Below are 19034 nucleotides of genomic sequence, written 5' to 3'. Positions count from 1 at the left end.
TCACTTGCAAATTCCAGTCAGTTCAGATTGGTAACAACATCTTCTCCACAATCTCCATCAGCACAGCTACATCATAGACCCCAAGTGGCTAAGCGCAGCTCCAATGCCATATTCAAGTTTGCTGACATTGTCAGCCGAATCAAAGGTGGTGATGAATCCGTATACAGGAGGGAGTTTGAAAATCTGCTTGAGTGGTGCCATAACAACCTCTTACTCGATGTCGTCAAGACCAAGAAACTGATTATTGACTTCAAAAGGAGTCCTCATCGAGAATCAGAGGTGCAGCAGGCCAGCAACTTTAAATTCCTTGGTGTTACCACTTCAGAGGACCTATCCTGGTCATAAGTGCAATTATGAAGAACATAGAACATATAAACCTACAGCACATTACAGGCCCTTCAGCCCACAATGCTGTGCCGACCATGTAACCTACTGTAGAAACTGTCTAGAATTTCCCTACTGCATCGTCCTCTATTTTTCTAAGCTCCATGTACCTGCCTAAGTCTCCACCACCATCGCTGGCAGTGCATTCCATGCACCCACCGGTCTCTGAGTGAAAAACTTACCTCTGACATCCCCCCTGTACCTACTTCCAAGCATCATAAAACGATGTCTCCTCGTGTTAGCCATTTCAACCCTGGGAAAAGGCCTCCGGCTCTCCACACGATTAATGCCTCTCATCATTTTATACATCTTTATCAGGTCACCTCTCATCCTCCGCTGCTTCAAGGAGCAAAAGCCAAGCTCACTCAACCTATTCTCATAAGGCGCACTCTCCAATCCAGGCAACATCCTTGTAAATCTCCTCTGCACTCTCTCTACAGTATCTAAGTCCTTCCTGTAGTGAGGTGACCAGTACTGAGCACAGTACTCCAAGTGGGGTACTAAGGTCTTATGTAGCTGTAACATTACCCCATGGCTCTTGAACTCAATCCCACGGTTGATGCGAAGGCCAACACACCATACGACTTCTCAACAACATTGTCAACCTGTTAACAACACAACAAGAAAGCACGGCAGCGCTTCTGCTTCCTTATAAGTTCACAAAAAGATTTGGCGTAACGTCTAAACCTTTCCAGAAGTTTGAAAATGTCAGTGGGCAGAAATGAGTGTAGTCACTATTACAAAAGAGAAATTACGTGGGAAGCTGAAAAGTCTGAAGGTGGGTAAGTCATCTGGAACAGTTGGACTACATCCAAAGTTCTGAAAGAGGTAGTTAAAGAGATTGTGAAGGCATTTCCAGTGATCTTTTAAATCACTAGAGTCAGGATCATTTGCAAAGCACTGGAAAATCGCAACTGTCACTCGGGGACAAAAAGAAAGGAAGGCGATAGATAGAAAATTATAGTTCGATTAGCCTGATTTCAGTGGGAAGATTTTAGAGACTATTATAGAGGATGCGGTTTCATGTTACTTGAAAGCAAATGATAAAATAGGCCAGAGTCAGCATGGCTTCGTTGACTAATCTGTTGGGAATTCTTTGAGGAAGCAGCAAGCAGGATGGACAAAGGAGAGCCAGAGGATGTTGCTTGCTGAGCTTTTCAGAAGACCTTTGACAAGGTGCCGCACATAAGCCTGCTGAACTAGATACCAACATGGATTGAAGATTAGCTGGCTGGCAGAGAGGAGAGAGTGGGAATATGGGAGTCTTTGGGTGTGCTACTTTTCATATTATATGCTAATGAGCTGGATGACAGAGTGATAGACTTGTGGTCACATTTGTGGATGACAGGACATAGTGGTGAAGAAGCAGGATTTTGATAGGACAGTAGTCAGCAGTAAGAAAGGCAAATGCAATGTTAGCATTCATCTTGAGAGGGCTAGAATATAGAAGCAAGGATGTAATGCTGAGGGTTTAAAAGGCTTTGGTCAGACCACATCACAAGTCCAAAGGAGGTTGACAAGAATGATCCTGGGGATGAATGGGTTAATGCATGAGGAGTGATTGCTCTGGATTTATTCTCGCTGGAGTTCAGAAGGATCATGGGTGATCTCACTGAAACCTGCCAAATAGTGAAAGGCTTGGATAGAGTGAACATGGAGAGGATATTTCCTACAGTGGGAGAGTTTAGGTCCAGAGACAAAGACATCCCTTTGAAACAAAGGTAAGGAAGAATTTCGTCAGCTAGAGGGTGGTGAATCTGTGGAATTTATTGCCACAGACATCTATGGAGGCTGATTTATTGGATGTATTTAAAGCAGAGGCTGATAGATTGTTAATTACGAAGGGTGTCAAAGGTAACCGAGCGAAGGCAGGAGAATGGAGTTAAGAGGAATAATAAATCAGCAGAGCTAAGTGGTGCATAATTATAATGATAATGAAAGCAAATGGATGCTTTAGAAAGCTTATTGGTTACACTTGGAAAATGAAGCCATTGTTAATTAATTCAGACAACTACAGAAATTGTTATGTTAAGGATGTGTGGAAATGGTTTGACAATGCCTTTGGTAATGGGGGGCTACTAGATTGGGAAGGAAAGAAGACAGATGTGTGGAAATGGTTTGAAAATGCCTTTGGTAATGGAGGCCCGCTAGACTGGGGAGGAGGGAAGATAGAGTCAAAGAGCAATGTGGCACAGACAAATACCTTTTTAAAAGTCATAAAGGAGGAAAAGATTAAATACGAAGGGAAGCTAGCCAATAATATTAAAGATACCAGAAGATAAATGAAGTGTAAAATAGAGGCAAGTGTAGATATCGGACCATTGGAAAATCAAGCTGTAGAGGAAGTAATTGGGACAAAGAAATGGCAGACGAACTGAATGAGTATTTTGCATCAGTCTTCGCTGTGGAAGACTAGCAGTATTGTGAAGTTTGAATGTGTCTGTGGGCAGAAATGAATGAAGTTGCCATTACGAGGGAAAAGGCACTTGGGAAACTGAAAGGTCTTAATGTAACCAGTCACCTGGACCAGATAGTCTTCATCCCAGGGTTCTGAAAGAGGTGGCTGAAGAGATTGTGAAAGCATTAGTAATGATCTTCTAAGAAACAATGAATTCTGACGTGGCTCCAGAGGACTGAAAAAAAATTCAAATGTCACTCCACTCTACAAAAAGGGAGGGAGGCAGAAGAAAGGAAATTATGGACGGGTTAGCCTGACTGCAGTGGTTGGGAGATGTTGCAGTTGATTGTTAAGGATGCGGTTTTCAGGTAATTGAAGGCATATGATAAAATAGGATGTTATCAGCATGGTTTCCTCAAGGGAAAATCTTGCCTGACAAATCCATTGGAATTATTTGAAAAAATAACGAACAGGACAAAGGAGAATCAGTGGATATTGTGTACTTGGATTTTCAGAAGGCCTTTGACAGGGTGCCTCAAATGAGACTGTTTATCAAAAGAAGAGCCCATGGTATTACAGGAAAGATTCTAACATGAATAGAGCATTGGCTGATTGGCACGGGTAAAGAGTGGGAATAAAGGAAGCATTTTCTGGTTGGCTACCGGTGACTAGTGGTGTTTCACAGGGGTCTGTTGGGACCAATTCTATTTACATTATATGTAAATGATTTCAATGATGGAAATAAAAACAACAGGAATTCTGCAGATGCTGGAAATTCAAGCAACACACATCAAAGTTGCTGGTGAACGCAGCAGGCCAAGCAGCATCTGTAGGAAGAGGTGCAGTCGACGTTTCAGGACGAAGAGACGAAGGGTCTCGGCCTGAAACGTCGACTGCACCTCTTCCTACAGATGCTGCTTGGCCTGCTGCGTTCACCAGCAACCTTGATGTGTGTTGCTTCAATGATGGAAATGATGGCTTTGTTGCAGAGTTTGCTGATGATATGAAGGTAGATGTAGGGGCGGCTCATGTGAGGGAGCAGAGAGGCTACAGAAGAACGAACAGATTAAGAGAATGGACAAAGAAGTGGCAGATGGAATACAGTATCAGGAAGTGTACGGTCATGAACTTTGGTAGAAGAAATGGAAATATATACTATATTCTAAATGGAGAGAAAATTCAAAACATCTGAGATCCAAAGGAACTTGGGAGTCCTCATGCAGGATTCCCCAAAGGTTCACTTGCAGGTTGAGTCGGTGATGAGGAAGGCAAATGCCATGTTAGCATTTATTTCAAGAGGACTAGAATATAGAAGCAAGGATGTAATGTGGAGGCTTTATAAGGCACTGTCAAGGCTTCAGTTGGAATACTGTGAGCAGTTTTGGGTCCCTTATCTAAATAAGGATGTGCTGACATTGCAGAGAGTTCATAGGAGGTACATGAGAATGGTCCCGGGATTGAAAAATTTATCATATAAGGAGCATTTGAAGGCCGTGGGCCTGTACTCACTGGAATTCAGAAGAATGGGGGGAGGGGGATCACATCGAAACCTACCAAATGTTGAAAGGCCTCGATAGAGTGGATGTGGAGGAGATGTTTCCTCTGGTGGGAGAGTCTAAGACCAGAGGATACACCCTCGGAATATAAGGACATCCAGTTAGAACGGAAATGAGGAGGCATTTCTTTAGCCAGAGTGCTGAATCTGTGGAATTCTTTTCAAAAGGCACCTGTGGGGGGTATATCACTGGGTGTATCTAAGGCAGAGGTTGATAGATTATTGATTAATTAGGGTATGAAGGGATACAAGAAGACAAGAGATTGTGTATATATACACACACACACACACCCACACACACACACACACACACATATATATATATTTCTGATTCTGATCCTGAGACATGGGAAGAAAGAGCATACATTGATCCTCATCTGGAAATACAAGAGACTGCAGATACTGGAAGTTGTACGAAAGTAAAAGACAAACTGTTGGAAGAACTCAGTGGGTTAGACTACAGCATCCAGTGAGGGGGGAAATGAATCGTCACAGCCTAAACCGTTCCACCAGCAATTGTTTTTTTCCTCTGCTCAGCAACCAGTTTACCAAACGCCTTTGATTGCTTCAGAAGAATGCCAATCAAGTAATCCCAACTACAGTATTTCCTGTCACGTGAAAAGTACTCGCACTGAAGGGAAGTGATAAAAACTGAAGTCGATGCTGGTAAGGCGTGTATTGAAAATGCGAATTCGGTTTGTTTTTGCAGTTATTGTTTGAATTCCGAGTGTAAAACTTTACTTAAAGCGTGCCGTTCGCAAAACAGCCATACTTCTTCACCTTGGATGGTCAACTGATCTTATTTTCATTTTCAGTGTACGGAATGGAGGAATTGAACCCCGAATCAGCATTTGACAAAGACCCATTCGAGCTGACGGCTGAAAATGTCTACGATATTTCATACATCATTGGGCGCGATTTAATCCAATTTAGCAGTTCAGGAAGCTGTGACAGAGTCGCCGAGTTGCAGTATAAAATCATCAGAGTCCTAGAAATGCTGGAGTGTCTAGTGAACAGAAACAGCCTAACCATGGAAACATTAAAGCTTGAGCGAGACAATCTCAGAACCGAGACGGAAAGACTTAGCGGGGAGCTTCAACTGGCTGTTCAAAGCAGTTCAAAGCAAGATATTGGGCCGAACAAACTTGCGGTGGACGCCAATGATCCAGATCGCCCACGATTCACATTACAGGAATTGCGGGATGTGCTGCAGGAACGGAATAAACTGAAAGCTCAGCTGCACGTTGCACAAGAGGAACTTGAGTGTTACAAAAATGGATTGATCGGTGCAAAAAAACCACAAATTGCAAAAATAAACGAGGCAGGCCCGAGCGGTGGCAGTGAACAAACCATGGTTAAAAAGCTCTTTAAGCTTAGAAAAAAATCCATAAACTCCATGTAGTTCGGAAGATTTGACGAGCATTTGAAGTGAATTGTTTAACAGAATGACAGTACTTTGAAACAACTGTGCGTATAGTGTTACGAAAGAAGAATTTTCAGAGTTTACTATTTTTACAATAGATTTAGTAAGCCTGTAAAATAACATCTACATTTTAAAAAATGATTAAAATGCATTCTTTTCGCTCAGAAAGAAATCCATAAACTCCACGTAAACTCGTTGTTCCTAAGTATTTGACGAGCATTTAAAGAGAATTGTTTAAAATGAATGTCAGTACTTTGAAACTATATAGTGTTACAAAAAATTTTCAGAGTTTACTTTTTTTATACAATTGATTTTGAAGCCTGCAAAATAATAAACGTTTTTTTTCAAAAACTGGAACAGAAATAAAAGGAAAACAAAAAGAAATTGCAAAAAGATTTAATTTCAAAATAACTATTTTGTTTTAAAATTCCAATAAACCACAGTAATTCCAGAAAATATTGCAATAAATGACAAAAGTTATCAACACAACAATATTTCATTCAGCCCAACCAATCTTTTAGGTGTTCGTCAACAAGAATTTTAGAAGAAAGATCTACCATGTAACTACATTTATTGAGTGGGCTTTAAATGAATAGATCTTCCAGCTTGTTTTTGTCAATGAAGCAATTGTGATTATGGTTTTACTATGCACACCAATTTGAGACTACTTCCTCCCTGCAATTCTGAGGTAAACGTAAAGCATATATTCATTGATCAAAGAATGTTTTCATATGAAGTAGATCATATTTCATGTATCAAGATTTTAATATCTAATATGAAGTAGAGTTATCCTGTAGCTGGTGTGAAACCAGAAAAGTGTGCAGCTGCTTCCTGACATTGGGCATACCCCACTTACTTTTATCTCCTGTGACATTAAAACAGCCTGTTGCCATAAAATTCAGAAAATTAGTAATCCATCCAAACTATATAAAATTAATAGTCTACGGCAGTGAATGTGGGTCAAGAACTGGTACTTATTTTCCACTGCAATATATTTCAGAACATTCCTCCTGTCGAGAAATAAAATCTACACAAAGTACTTTAGTAACTACATGGATAGTATGATGTAAGTATGTGATCATTTGACTATTGGTCAGTTGATTTATTTCTTTGTTAAACCATTGAATGTTGACAGTTAATGAAAATCCAAAGGAGAAAGTGCAGATGCTAGAAATCTGAAATAACAGACAATATTAGAAATATTTAGCGAGTCAGAATCATCATGGTAAGAGGGGAAAAAATGGAGGTTAAAGTTTCAAACCAAAATCCCTTCATCAGAGCTGGGAAAAGAGATATAAAGAAAAACTAATTTTAATACAGAAGTGACTGGGGAAGAAATGGCTAGGATATAGGAGACATCTATGAGGGGGTGAAACCAGGTCAAATGGGTAAATTTGGGTGGCAATAATGCTTCTTTGTCTTTATTGTGTGTTGTCAATAGTCTGGTTATGGGACATGCTCAGCAAGTCAGACAATGCCCAAGCAGAGGCTCCCAACCTCTTTTTTTAATGACATGTACCCCTACCATTAACTGAGGGATCTGTGGACATTGGGTTGGGAACTCCTGCTCTAGAGAGAGGATCACCTAAACCATTCTTTTATACATTCTTTGATAACAAATGTACTTTGAATCCCTGAAAACCCCAGTTACAGAAATGACCGGTTCTGATAGACAAAGTTGTCAAATTAATATTGTGCCCAACAGGCCAAAGTGTTTTTATATCTTAAGGTTATCCAGCCTTCAAGAATACTCTTGATAATGACTGTTATAACATGGACTTTTGAGAGAACAGATTATTCAGTTGTCAGAACTGCACAAGGTATCTCTGAGGTAGCAATGACATGCCTGCTAAGAAGATGAATATCTCTGATGCAGAAGATGGACTTGGGAATGCCAAGTTGATGAAATTAGTTTTACTCTGCTTGTCCTGATTTGGTGCAACTTTTTTTTTGGAGAGAAAGCAGACTGCACTGAAAGGCTTGGGTTCTTCAGCATAACTTCCATTCTTTCTTTACTTCTTTTGATAATAATCCTGTTATTGTAAACATGTCCAATCCTGTGCTCACCAAACATTCACAAACAGAAAGTTTCAGGTGAGCTTCTTGACCAAGAACTTGACTAATTGATACCCCCGCTGCCCTTCCACCTCTTACTCATACTTCTGTACTGAGATGACTTCTGGTTCTAATGAAAAATAAGTGACACGAAAACTAACAGTGGTCATCATTTCTATCCTAACCTGTTCCTGCTGAGCATACCACCATTTTCTGATTTATTTCCCCAGGCAAAATTATAGGCACATGGTTTCCCTGTTTTCTTCATGCCTTTGCACTTCACACTACAGAGATTTAGTTAAAAGCTAAAAATTAACCATGGTATTAGGATTTTCTATTCAAATGGGATTTCAAGATGAAAGAAAAGATATGGATTACTGTTTACAGTCCAAAAGTTTTAAATTACCATCAAGTTCATTTCCCTTTTCATATCAAAGATTATTACTTACTTGCAGAAAAGTCCTTCCATGTTGGAATTTCATTCAGGATGACAAATCTTTCCATTTTGTAGTAACATCTTCTCTCTGTCTGATCAATTTCCTCCAAGTGCTCTTTATTAGAGAGAGAAAAAACGTTTTGTTAATTTTTCTAGCCTTGTTTTTCCCTCTGTAGGGTTTCCTTCTTCCACTTTAAATCATTCCACACATCAGGCCCCCGACAATAAAAATCCAGCTAGTCAATATTAATATTTACTAGCACTTTATCTGCAGTCAGATGTTCTCAATGTGACTTACGGTTCATGCACCTGTGAATAGTAATGACAATGAGAGGATTCACCAAAATAAGAGCAATGTTTTAGCAAACGCGAGAAAATCTGCGATGCTGGAAATCCAGGCAACACGCACAAAATGCTGAAGGAGCTCAGCAGGCCAGGCAGCATCTATGGAAAAGAGTACACTGTTGATATTTCGGGCCGAAACCCTTCATCAGGACTCCAGCAATAACTTCTCTGGATAGATGAGAGTACTGAAATTTCCATCCCGTTTTAGCTAACAGAAACCGTGTCAAATTTTAACGCACGTCTTCATTCCCACTTCACTTTTTACACTTCTCAAATGACTCATTTTGAACCTCAGTTTTGTTTTATAATACATTCTTAGGGTGCAGGCTTTGCTAGAAGGAACAGCATATGATGATGCATCTCAGTTTTCCTAAGAAGGTAATGATACTACTGAGCAGCTGACTAGATAACCTCTCTAGTCAGTTGAGAGTCAACTGAAACTTCTACCCAATTGCTTTTAGTTAAATCAATGCAGAAGGATCAAACAAATGTAAATGTGATTGTGTACTGTGACCAAAATATCTACTTTAAAATTATTTAATGTTTTCATTAAATATGTTTACTTCTAGATTTCTGTGACTCTCAAAAACCTGGATGGATTTGACAGCTCTGCCCAGAATGATTGACTGCCACTGCCTGTGAGGAGTTTGCACGTTCTCCTTGTCACCGTGTGGGTTTCCTCCCACAGTCCAAAGGCCGACCAGTTGGTAGGTTAATTGGTCATTGTAAATCGTCCTGTGATTAGGTTAGAATTTAAATCGGGGTGATTGCTCGGTGGCATGGGTCTAAGGGCCTATTGTGTGCTCTGTCTCAACTTCTTTAAAAAAAATTAAAATCTGAGTACCTTTATTGTAACTCCCCCTCCCCCTCCCACTTTCAAATCTCTTACTAGCTTTTCCTTCAGTTAGTCCTGACGAAGGGTCTCGGCCCGAAACGTCGACTGTACTTCTTCCTAGGGATGCTGCCTGGCCTGCTGCGTTCACCAGCAACTTTGATGTGTGTTGCTTCATTGTACTTACATGCTTTGATGAATTAGTACTAGACAACAACTAGAATATTTTTCTTTAAAATCTTTGGACTTTCTATTCAGTAATATTCCAATAATTTCAAAATGCATGCAAGATAAACTGTGATACGAATCATTGGTGTCCAGCAGGTTATTCAGATTCCCATTTACTTCAAAAGATGTGTTGGGAAACACTAGGAAAGGTGTTAGATACTAGACGATGGTACTGTTGGAGCAATACACACAGTGCGCTGGTGGAGCTCAGCAGGTCAGGCAGCATCTATGGATGGGAATGTTCTAGGATCTGATGAAGGGTCTCGGCACAAAACGTCGACTGCTTATTCCCATCCATAGATGCTGCCCGACATGCTGAGCTCCTCCAGCACACTGTGTATACTGCTGTAGATTTCCAGCATCTGCAGTATCTATTGTGTCTATTGTAGCGTTGGAATTGTTTTTAAATGCATATTAATGCCAAAAGCTCAAAATTTCTCTGAAGTTCTTGTTACTGCACGGCAGGATGGGCATGAAAACACTAGAAAGGACCAAAAGGGGTGTGATTATGTTTGTAGAATTTCCATGAGGAGAAATTGACTAGACTGAAATTTATTTCCTTTGAAAATGAGGAAGCCAAGAGGTTTATTTGAATGTATAAATGGAATAGGAACTCCTACCAATAGTTGTGTGCAGTTCTAGTCACCATGCTATAGGAGGAACGTAGTGCAATAGAGGTGTTGTAGAGGTGATTTACCAGGAGCATTTCAGTTAAAGATAAGAGATTAGATTTATTTGTCACATATACATTGAAACACTTGAGAGATTCTTCAGATAAGACTGGTGATGGCATCCAGTAGTCTCGCGAGACCATGGATCTGCACCTGGAAGGTTTCCAGGGCGCAGGCCTGGCCAAGGTTGTATGGAAGACCGGCAGTTGCCCATGCAGTAAGTCTCCCCTCTCCACGCCACCGATGTTGTCCAAGGGAAGGGTAAGGGCCGATACAACTTGACACCGGTGTCGCCGCAAGAGTTGCCAGAACGAGGTTGAAGGCAACATCGGACTGCCTTAGGGACTCCAGCTCCAGATTTGTCCTCAGGGTTTACTCCCGAAGCCTTTCCCATGAGTGGGTATGGCCGCAAGGCAGCGGAGGTTTGAAATCAGAGTTTTCCCTGTCTTAGATGGGCAGCCTTCCCAGGCTGACAAGCTCCATCTACCCGAAGCACTAGTTTTAAGGCACCAGGACCCGCCTTCGCCCCTTCTCCTATCAGTAGAAATAGTTCCGCCGGGCTTGGAGACTAAGGCACACGAGAAGGCCAGGGGTTGGACTTGGTTGTCAGAAGCTATTTGAGTCACATGCCGTGAGGAGCACTTCTAGGTAGTGGGAGCTTGTCCCCACTACCACTCCTCGGCTTGACAACCTTAGGAACCGATAGACACATGGATGATAAAAAGATAGAGGGCTATGTGGGAGGGAGGAGTCAGATTGATCTTCAAGTTAGATGGTCAGCACAACATTGTGGGCCCAAGGACCTGTACTTGCTGTCATATTCTCTGAAAAAAAATGTGTATTTTTGCCTTAACGACTAATACAGTGCTAGGATTGTGTTGGGGACAGCCACAAGGTGATGACAACAATGATGCAAGTGTCGCCACGCTTCTGGTGCCAACATAGCATGCCGACAACTCCCTACCCAAACCCCAATCGTATAACTTGGAATGTGGAATTTGCACCTGCAGGGGAAACCTACACGGTCACGGGGAGAATGTACAAACTCCGTACATACAGCAGCGGAAATTGACCCCAATCAGTCGTTACTGATACTGTAAAGCAGTTGTGCTACAGTGTCACTCCTGTAATAAGAGACTGGATAAGCTGTTTGTTTTCCCTGGAGCAAAGGAAACTGGGGGGGGGGGGCGTTATCTGAAAGATGTTTATAAAATGAGGGTGATATAGGACAGTAAAAATTGTTTCCCTGTGGTGGATATGCCTCAAGACAAAAAGGCTTAAGGTGAGCGACCATAAGACGTAGGAGCAGAATTAAACCACTCAGTCCATTGAGTCTGCTCTGCCATTTCATCATAGCTGATTTATTATCCCTCTCAATCCCATTCTCCCACAAGACTGAAAGAGATGCAAAGTTTAAAAGAGATCTTGTGTTTCTTTTTTCAAAGGCTGTTTGGAGTCTGGCTTGCACTGCCTCAAAACAGATGCACTCTAAACATTCAAAAAGCATCCAGATAAGAACTCGAATTGCTATTATATAGATTATGGACCACAGGATGAATGGAATTAGTGTAGAGTGGCACAATGAGCAGCACGGTCTTTGTGGGCCAATGCACCTGTTTCTGTGACACTCCATGAAAGGTGAGAGTGCCAGGCAAGAAGCACATGAAGCACAAGTTACCATAGACTGAAAGTAAGTGGTGCAAAGCACCAATACAAGTGCAGTGTATCAAGTAGCTCCATTCTACACTCCACGACTGAACCCTTTGGCACTCCTGTGTATCTTATTTGAATGGTTCTCCAGGTTAAAGGGACAATGTACAAAGAAACAATTGCCCTAAGGAATTTGCAATGCTGGATTAACTATTTTTAGTATATTTGGCACAGTTCATTGTAGCAAATTTGAATAAATTTCTAATTTTTACTTGAACATCTAAAAACAAAAAAGTACAATGGAAAAGATTTCCAAAGAGGTGAATTTAAAGGCATCCATTAGTCTTATGAGACCATGGATCAAGCCTTTGGCTATCCACATGATTAATGCCCCTCATCATCTTGTGCACCTCTAATCCTCCGTCACTCCAAGGAGAAAAGGCCAAATTCACTCAACCTATTCTCATAAGGCGTGCTTTCCAATCCAGATAATATCCTTGTAAATCTCCTCTACACTCTCTATAGTATCCACATCCTTCCTGTAGTGAGGCGACCAGAACTGAACACAGTGGGGTCTAACTAAGATCTTACATAGCTTTAATATTACCTCACGGCTCTTGAACTCAATCCCACGGTCGATGAAGGCCATCACACCATAAGCCTTCTTAACAACACTATCAACCTGCACAGCAGCTTAGAGTGTCCTATGGACACAAATCCCAAGATCTCTGATCCTACACTCTGTCAAGAGACTTACCGTTAATAGTATATTCTGTCTACCAAAATGAACCACTTCACACTTAACTGGGTTGAACTCCATCTACCACTCCTCAGCCCAGTTCTACATCCTATCGATGTCCTGCTGTAACCTCTGACAACCCTCCAGACTATCTGCATCGGGAAACTTACTAACCCATCCTTCTTCCTTATCCAGGTCATTTATATAAAAAAAATCACAAAAATCAGGATTCTGATTCTAATTTGCTACACTGGTTATGTCATTTGAATGCCCCTCTACCAAGTTCCCAAGTTGTTGTGGGAGGTGTTCAAAATATAAAGGAAAGGTATGTGCACCCAGAGTTTCTCCGGTTAGTGGACGATTTCCCTCCACGCCTCTCTGACGTAGTGGGGAACAGCGTACAGGGTAAGTTACAGCAGTGGTTTGCCATTGCCTTCTGCTGGGTGAGTTTCCAAAGAGATCACCAGCCCATAACCCAGCACGGACAGAAAGCATGCAGGGGAGCCGGCTGGATTCGAACTCAGGACCTTTCATCCCGAAGTCCGGCGCTGATGCCACTACGCCACCAGCCGGGTCACGTTCAAAATATAGATAGAGAAAAAGATTCAAGCATGTCCTCAGAACTTCCATGCCTCCTGCGAACCTTTGGACCACAATTGTTCAAAGTGAAGCTGGATTCAGGATTGTATTAAGAATCTCGAGGCTATACATCAGGAGCACAGAGGAAGTGTGTGTAAGCAGTGCCCCATCTCACAAGCTACCTAGCTTCATCTGTGGAAGGGTCTGCAGTTCCCACACTGGCCTCATCAACCACCTCCAAATTCCCAAAACCAGACTGGAAGCAAATTATCCACTATCCCAAGTGACTGCCGAAGAAGAGGTGAAAAAAAGAACATGGTTACAGCAGAGATAGACAGAGTCTTGCTAAAACTCTGACTGAAATTTAAGTTGTCGTTAGATCAGCCATTATCTTCTCAAATGTCAGGACCCTACTAGGTTTGTTTTTACATCTTTCTACATGTAGAAAGCAGAATTGATCACCAAGAACTGCATCAAGAAACTTGGAACTTGGTCCACTTAACTGTCTAAGTTAAGAAGAAACAACTTTTCCTGATGTGTGTTGTGAACATTGAATTCAGAATTTGCAACTCAGTACTGCGCGGAACATGTGAAGGAAACCTTACGGCTACGTGAAAGAAGCTAGACATGGATATGAATGAGGAGGAAACATTTTGCTTTAGAGAAACTGGATGCAACTCCAGTGAAATGTCAATGCCAGTATGAACCAATTAATCAAATAGCCTGCTTTTGTACCAAGGCTATTAATCACAATCACTACAATTTGCCTTTCGCCACTATAGGTCTATAGCAAACGCGATTTCAATGGCTCTCCATGTGTTCTTAGATCACTTGGACAATACAAATACCTATGTCAGGATGCTGTTCATTGACAGTAGCTCAGCGTTTAACACCATCATTCTTACAGTCCTGATCGAGAAGCTACAGAACCTGTGCCTCTGTACCTCCCTCTGCAACTGGGCCCTCAACTTGCTAACTGTGCGGATTGGAAATAACATCATCACGTCGCTGACAATCAACACTGGTGCACCACAGGTGTGTATACTTAGCCCGCTGCTCTACTCTCTCTACACCCATGACTGTGTGCCTAGACTTAGCTCAAATGCAACCTGTATATTTGCTGATGATTCAACCATTGTTGGCAGAATCTCAGATGATGACAAAAAATGTACAGGAGCGAAATACACCAGCTAATTGAGTGGTGTCATAACAACCTTGCCCTCAACGTTAGCAAGACCAAAGAACTGATAGTGGACTTCAGAAAAGGGAAGACGAGAGAGCACAAGCCAATCCTCATACAGGGATCAGAATTGGAGAGTGTCAGCAATTTAAAGTTCCTGGGTGTCACTATCTCTGAGGACCTAACCTGGTTAGGACATATTGATGCAAGACAGCGGCTATATTTCTAATGGATATTTAAGAGATTTGGTTTGTCACCTAAGACACTCAAATTTTTACGTATGTACTACAGAGAGCATTCTGACTGGTTGTATCACTTTTTTTGGGGGGGGGGCACTGCGGAAGATCGAAGTAAGTTGCAGAAACTTGTAAAAATTAGTTCAGCTCCATCATGGGCACTAGCCTCCGTAGTATCGAAGATGTCTTCAAGGATTGATGCCTCAGAGAGGTGGCATCCATCATTAAGGACCCCATCACTCAGCTTAAGCCTTGTTCTCATTGTTACTGTCAGGAAGGAGGTACAGAAGCCTGAAGGCACACACTCAACAATTCGAGAACCGCTTCTTCCCCTCTGCCATCCAATTTCTAAATGGACATCAAACCCATGAACACTATCTCATCGCTTTTTTTTTATTACTTCTGTTTTTGCCTACTTATTTTAACTCAACAACTCAATACATATACTTCTGTAATTCAGGGTTTTTTTTTCCTGCAGCAAAGTTAACAAATTTCATAACATATGCCAGTAATATTAAACCTGATTCTAAGGAAGATGGTCAACGCTGCATGCATTATTTATATAAAGAATTTATTGGACATATTTACCTTGACAGTCCTCAATATCACAAGCATTATTTAAATTGGTCAGTGCACTTTATAGCAAAGAAAATAATAAAGCAAAAACTTTTATTGAGCGCATTTTAGACAACCTGTTCGAAAGGTCACCTTAGAACAGGGGTTCCCAACCTTTCTTTATGCATGGACCCCGCTATTTAACCGAGGTTGGGAGCCCCCTGCCTCAGACTATAGAGTTATGATTGTTTATATTCCCTCTGAGGTAAATGCACCGTACATATTGCAACGAACATGAGAAAATGTTTAACTCTTTGAAATGTTTCTGCTCCGTGGGTAATATTAAATATCAGAGTAGCACACAGGGGGAAAAAAAAGGCTGGTGGAACTCAGGAGGTCAGGAGACAGCATCTGACGAGGGGAATAACGAGTCGACGTTTCGAGATTTCCAATATCGGTAGAAACTCCCGTGTTTATGTGAAATATGAAGTGATTTATCCTCGGTGTTTGCGTGCAGCGGGGAGCAAGGTCTGGCGTTTTTCTACGTGGAACAGATCGCGGGGCGAAGCACAGAACTTACTTTTGGCCACTTTCCAGTCGGTGGTGGGCAGAGTTGGGTTAAACTCCCTGGAGGCCATTCTGCCGACAGAGGAGGTGAAGAGGGGGGAGCTCGGAGGCCGGCGGCGCAGGCGCAGACACGGGCCCGGGCGGCCGCCGGACAGCGGCGAGCGCGCGGGCGGCCATGGGCGGGAGGCGGCCGCCCGCTGCTGCTGCCGCCACCAACTCGCCGACCAGCTCCTCCTCAGGAGGAGGGCCAGCCGTCTCCCGATCGGAAGCGCCATGGAGACCGGTGCCGAAATCACTCTACCGCCCTCGACGGAAGGTAGCGCTTACTAACAAAGTCAGTGGCCGAAAATGGTCTTAGTCAATATTGAACCACCCTCGGGGTTACTTCCGGTGACGTACTCCTTGGTGCAAGGGGCTCTGGTAGTTGTAGTTTAATGTATCAATTTTAAATCAATTTATTTATTTCCCCACTTGAAGCACAAGTATCAACATAATAATACCCACAAAATGCTGGAGGGACTCAGCAGGCCAGTCTGCATCTGTGGAAAAGAGTAAACAGTCGATGTTTCAGGCCCGGACCCTTCGTCAGGACTTTGATTTCCAGAATCTGCTGATTTACTCTCATCTGTGATCAGACAAATGTTTGTATTACATTTCAGTTATACTACAAATCCTGAAGAAGGGTCTCGCCTGAAACGTTGACTTTCTATTCATTTCCATAGATGCTGCCTGACCTACTGAGTTCCTCCAGTATTTACACTTCCTCCCTTACCACCTTTCAGGGCCCCAGACAGTCCTTCCAGGTGAGGCGACACTTCACCTGTGAGTTGGCTGGGGTGATATACTGCGTCCGGTGCTCCCGATGTGGCCTTCTATATATTGGCGAGACCCAACGCAGACTGAGAGATCGTTTCGCTGAACACCAGAGAAAGCAGGGTCTCCCAGTGGCCACACATTTTAATTCCACGTCCCATTCCCATTCTGACATGACTATCCACGGCCTCCTCTACTGTAAAGATGAAGCCACACTCAGGTTGGAGGAATAACACCTTATATTCCGTCTGGGTAGCCTCCAACCTGATGGCATGAACATTGACTTCTCTAACTTCTGCTAATGCCCCACCTCTCTCTCGTACCCCATCCGTTATTTATTTATATACACACATTCCTTTTCTCTCTCTCCTTTTTCTCCCTCTGTCCCTCTGACTATACCCCTTGCCCATCCTCTGGGTTCCCTCCCCCTTTTCTTTCTCCCTGGGCCTCCTGTCCCATGATCCTCTCATATCCCTTTTGCCCTGTCCAGTTCTTGGCTCCATCCCTCCCCCTCCTGTCTTCTCCTATCATTTCGGATCTCCCCCTCCCCCTCCCACTTTAAAATCTCTTACTAGCTCTTCCTTCAGTTAGTCCTGACGAAGGGTCTCGGCCCGAAATGCCGACTGTACCTCTTCCTAGAGATGCTGCCTGGCCTGCTGCGCCTACCAGCAACTTTGATGTGTGTTCCTCCAGCATTTTGTGTGTTTGCTGTGGTTTTCCAGCTTCTGTAGACTTTCTCGTGTTTATACTACAAAGATGTGTTTTTTTTTAAGAATAAAAGAACAATTATGAGTGGACAATGTCGAGGAAGAAAATCTTTCCACCTGCAGGTAAATGAAAAGAGTAAACCATGAACAGAAACTTATAAAAAGGTTGCAAATCTGAAATAAATACAAACCAATGAATTGCTGGAAATACACACCAGGACTTATAGTGTCTGTGGTGAAAGAAACAGAGTTAACTTTTCTACTGATCTACCCCTCAGCCATCAGGTTCCGGAACCAGAGAGGTAACTTCACTCAACTTCAACTTCCCATTATTCAGGACATTTACAAAGAGAGGTTGTAAAAAGGATCATTGGGGACATGAGTCAACCACAAACTGTCCCAGCTGCTACTATCCGGGAAACGGTTCCGCAGCATAAAAGCCAGGACCAACAGGCTCCGGGACAGCTTCTTCCACCAGACCATCAGTCTGATTAATTCATGCTGGCACAACTGTATTTCTAGGTTATATTGACTGTCCTGTTGTACATACTATTTATTATAAATTGCACATTGCACATTTAGACGGAGACGTAACGTAAAGATTTTTACTCCTCATGTATGTGAAGGATATAAGTAATAAAGTCAATTCAATTCACCCCATCTGTTCCCACAACCTATATACCTACAGTACATGAGTCAATTAGATTTATCAATTCTTGATATTTATTGCATCTTTATTATTATTTCTTTTTTTCTTTCTGTTTGTCTTTTGAACACTGGTTGTTGGTCCGTCTCGTTTTTCATTGATTCTAACATGTTCCTTGTATTTACTTGTGAATGCCTGCAAGAAAATGGGTCTCAGGGTTGTGTATGGTTACGTATATGTACTTTGATAATAAATTTACTTTGGACTCCAAAGTTAACTTCATATCATGCTCCACAAATGCAGCCTGGCCTGCTGAATACTTACGTAAGACCATAAGACATGAGGGCAGAAGGTGGCCACTCAACCCATTGAATCTGCTCTATCACAGCTGATTTACTGTCCTTCTCAAATCCATTCTCCTGCCTTCTCCCCGTAGCCTTTGACGCTCTTGCCAATCAAGAACCTATCAATCTCCTCTTTGAATATACCCAAAAACCTGGCCTTCACAGTCTCTGTGGCAATGAATTCCATAGATTCACCATCCTCTGGCTAAAGAAACTCTTTCTGATCTCTGTTCTAAATGGACGTCCTTGTATTCTTAGACTGTGCCATCTGGTTCTGGACACCTCTCCATGTCCACTCGACCTAGGCCTTTCAATATTTGATAGGTTCAATTTAATGTCAGAGAAATGTATACGATATGCATCCTGAAATGCTTTTTCTTCACAAACATCCACAAAAACAGAGGAGTGCTCCAAAGAATGAATAACAGTTAAATGTTAGAACCCCGAAGCCCCCCCCAGCTCCCCCCTCCCACGCATAAGCGGCAGCAAAGCAATGACTCCCCCTCCCCCACCAGTAAAAAAAGCATCTGCACCCTCCACCAAGCAGTCAAGCGGGATGCGAGCATCAATAAAGACACAGACTTGCAGTATCCCAAAGACTACTCATTCACCCAGTATTTGACATACCACAGGCTCTCTCTCTCTCCCTAATAAGGGAAAAAGGGGTGTCCCTGTTTCACAGCGAGAGGGG

General features: G+C 42.4%; 2 protein-coding genes across 4 annotated transcripts in view; both read left to right on the top strand.

The window, feature by feature from the left end:
- The first annotated feature begins 4953 nt into the window (after positions 1 to 4953).
- Positions 4954 to 18232, top strand: LOC140189275 (RILP-like protein 2). 3 transcript variants are annotated; one of them, XM_072245973.1, is made up of 5 exons: positions 4954 to 5003; positions 5153 to 6448; positions 6761 to 6826; positions 9166 to 9303; positions 17632 to 18231. In XM_072245973.1, exon 2 carries the CDS (start codon positions 5161 to 5163, stop codon positions 5737 to 5739), a length of 579 nt encoding a protein of 192 aa, XP_072102074.1. In that variant the 5' UTR covers positions 4954 to 5003; positions 5153 to 5160; the 3' UTR covers positions 5740 to 6448; positions 6761 to 6826; positions 9166 to 9303; positions 17632 to 18231. The 3 variants fall into 3 exon arrangements, with proteins under 3 accessions (XP_072102074.1, XP_072102072.1, XP_072102075.1); XM_072245971.1 differs by having other exon boundaries at positions 5153 to 6826; positions 17632 to 18232; XM_072245974.1 differs by lacking the exon at positions 6761 to 6826 and having other exon boundaries at positions 17632 to 18230.
- The window catches only part of stip1 (stress-induced phosphoprotein 1), a 47099-nt gene continuing 44050 nt past the window's right edge, over positions 15986 to 19034 (top strand). Inside the window, exon 1 of the mRNA XM_072245969.1 lies at positions 15986 to 16149. Within this exon, the coding sequence (XP_072102070.1) occupies positions 16009 to 16149 (141 nt within the window). The 5' untranslated portion in view covers positions 15986 to 16008. The remainder of the gene's footprint in view (positions 16150 to 19034) is intronic.

Source organism: Mobula birostris, chromosome 28 (assembly GCF_030028105.1).
Source record: "Mobula birostris isolate sMobBir1 chromosome 28, sMobBir1.hap1, whole genome shotgun sequence".
NCBI lineage: Eukaryota > Metazoa > Chordata > Chondrichthyes > Myliobatiformes > Myliobatidae > Mobula > Mobula birostris.
This window is presented reverse-complemented; position numbering and strand designations above follow the sequence as displayed.

What these genes read in the sequence shown, in the direction of transcription:
- LOC140189275 (XM_072245971.1), top strand. Translation starts at nt 5,161, where the DNA reads ATGGAGGAATTGAACCCCGAATCAGCATTTGACAAAGACCCATTCGAG.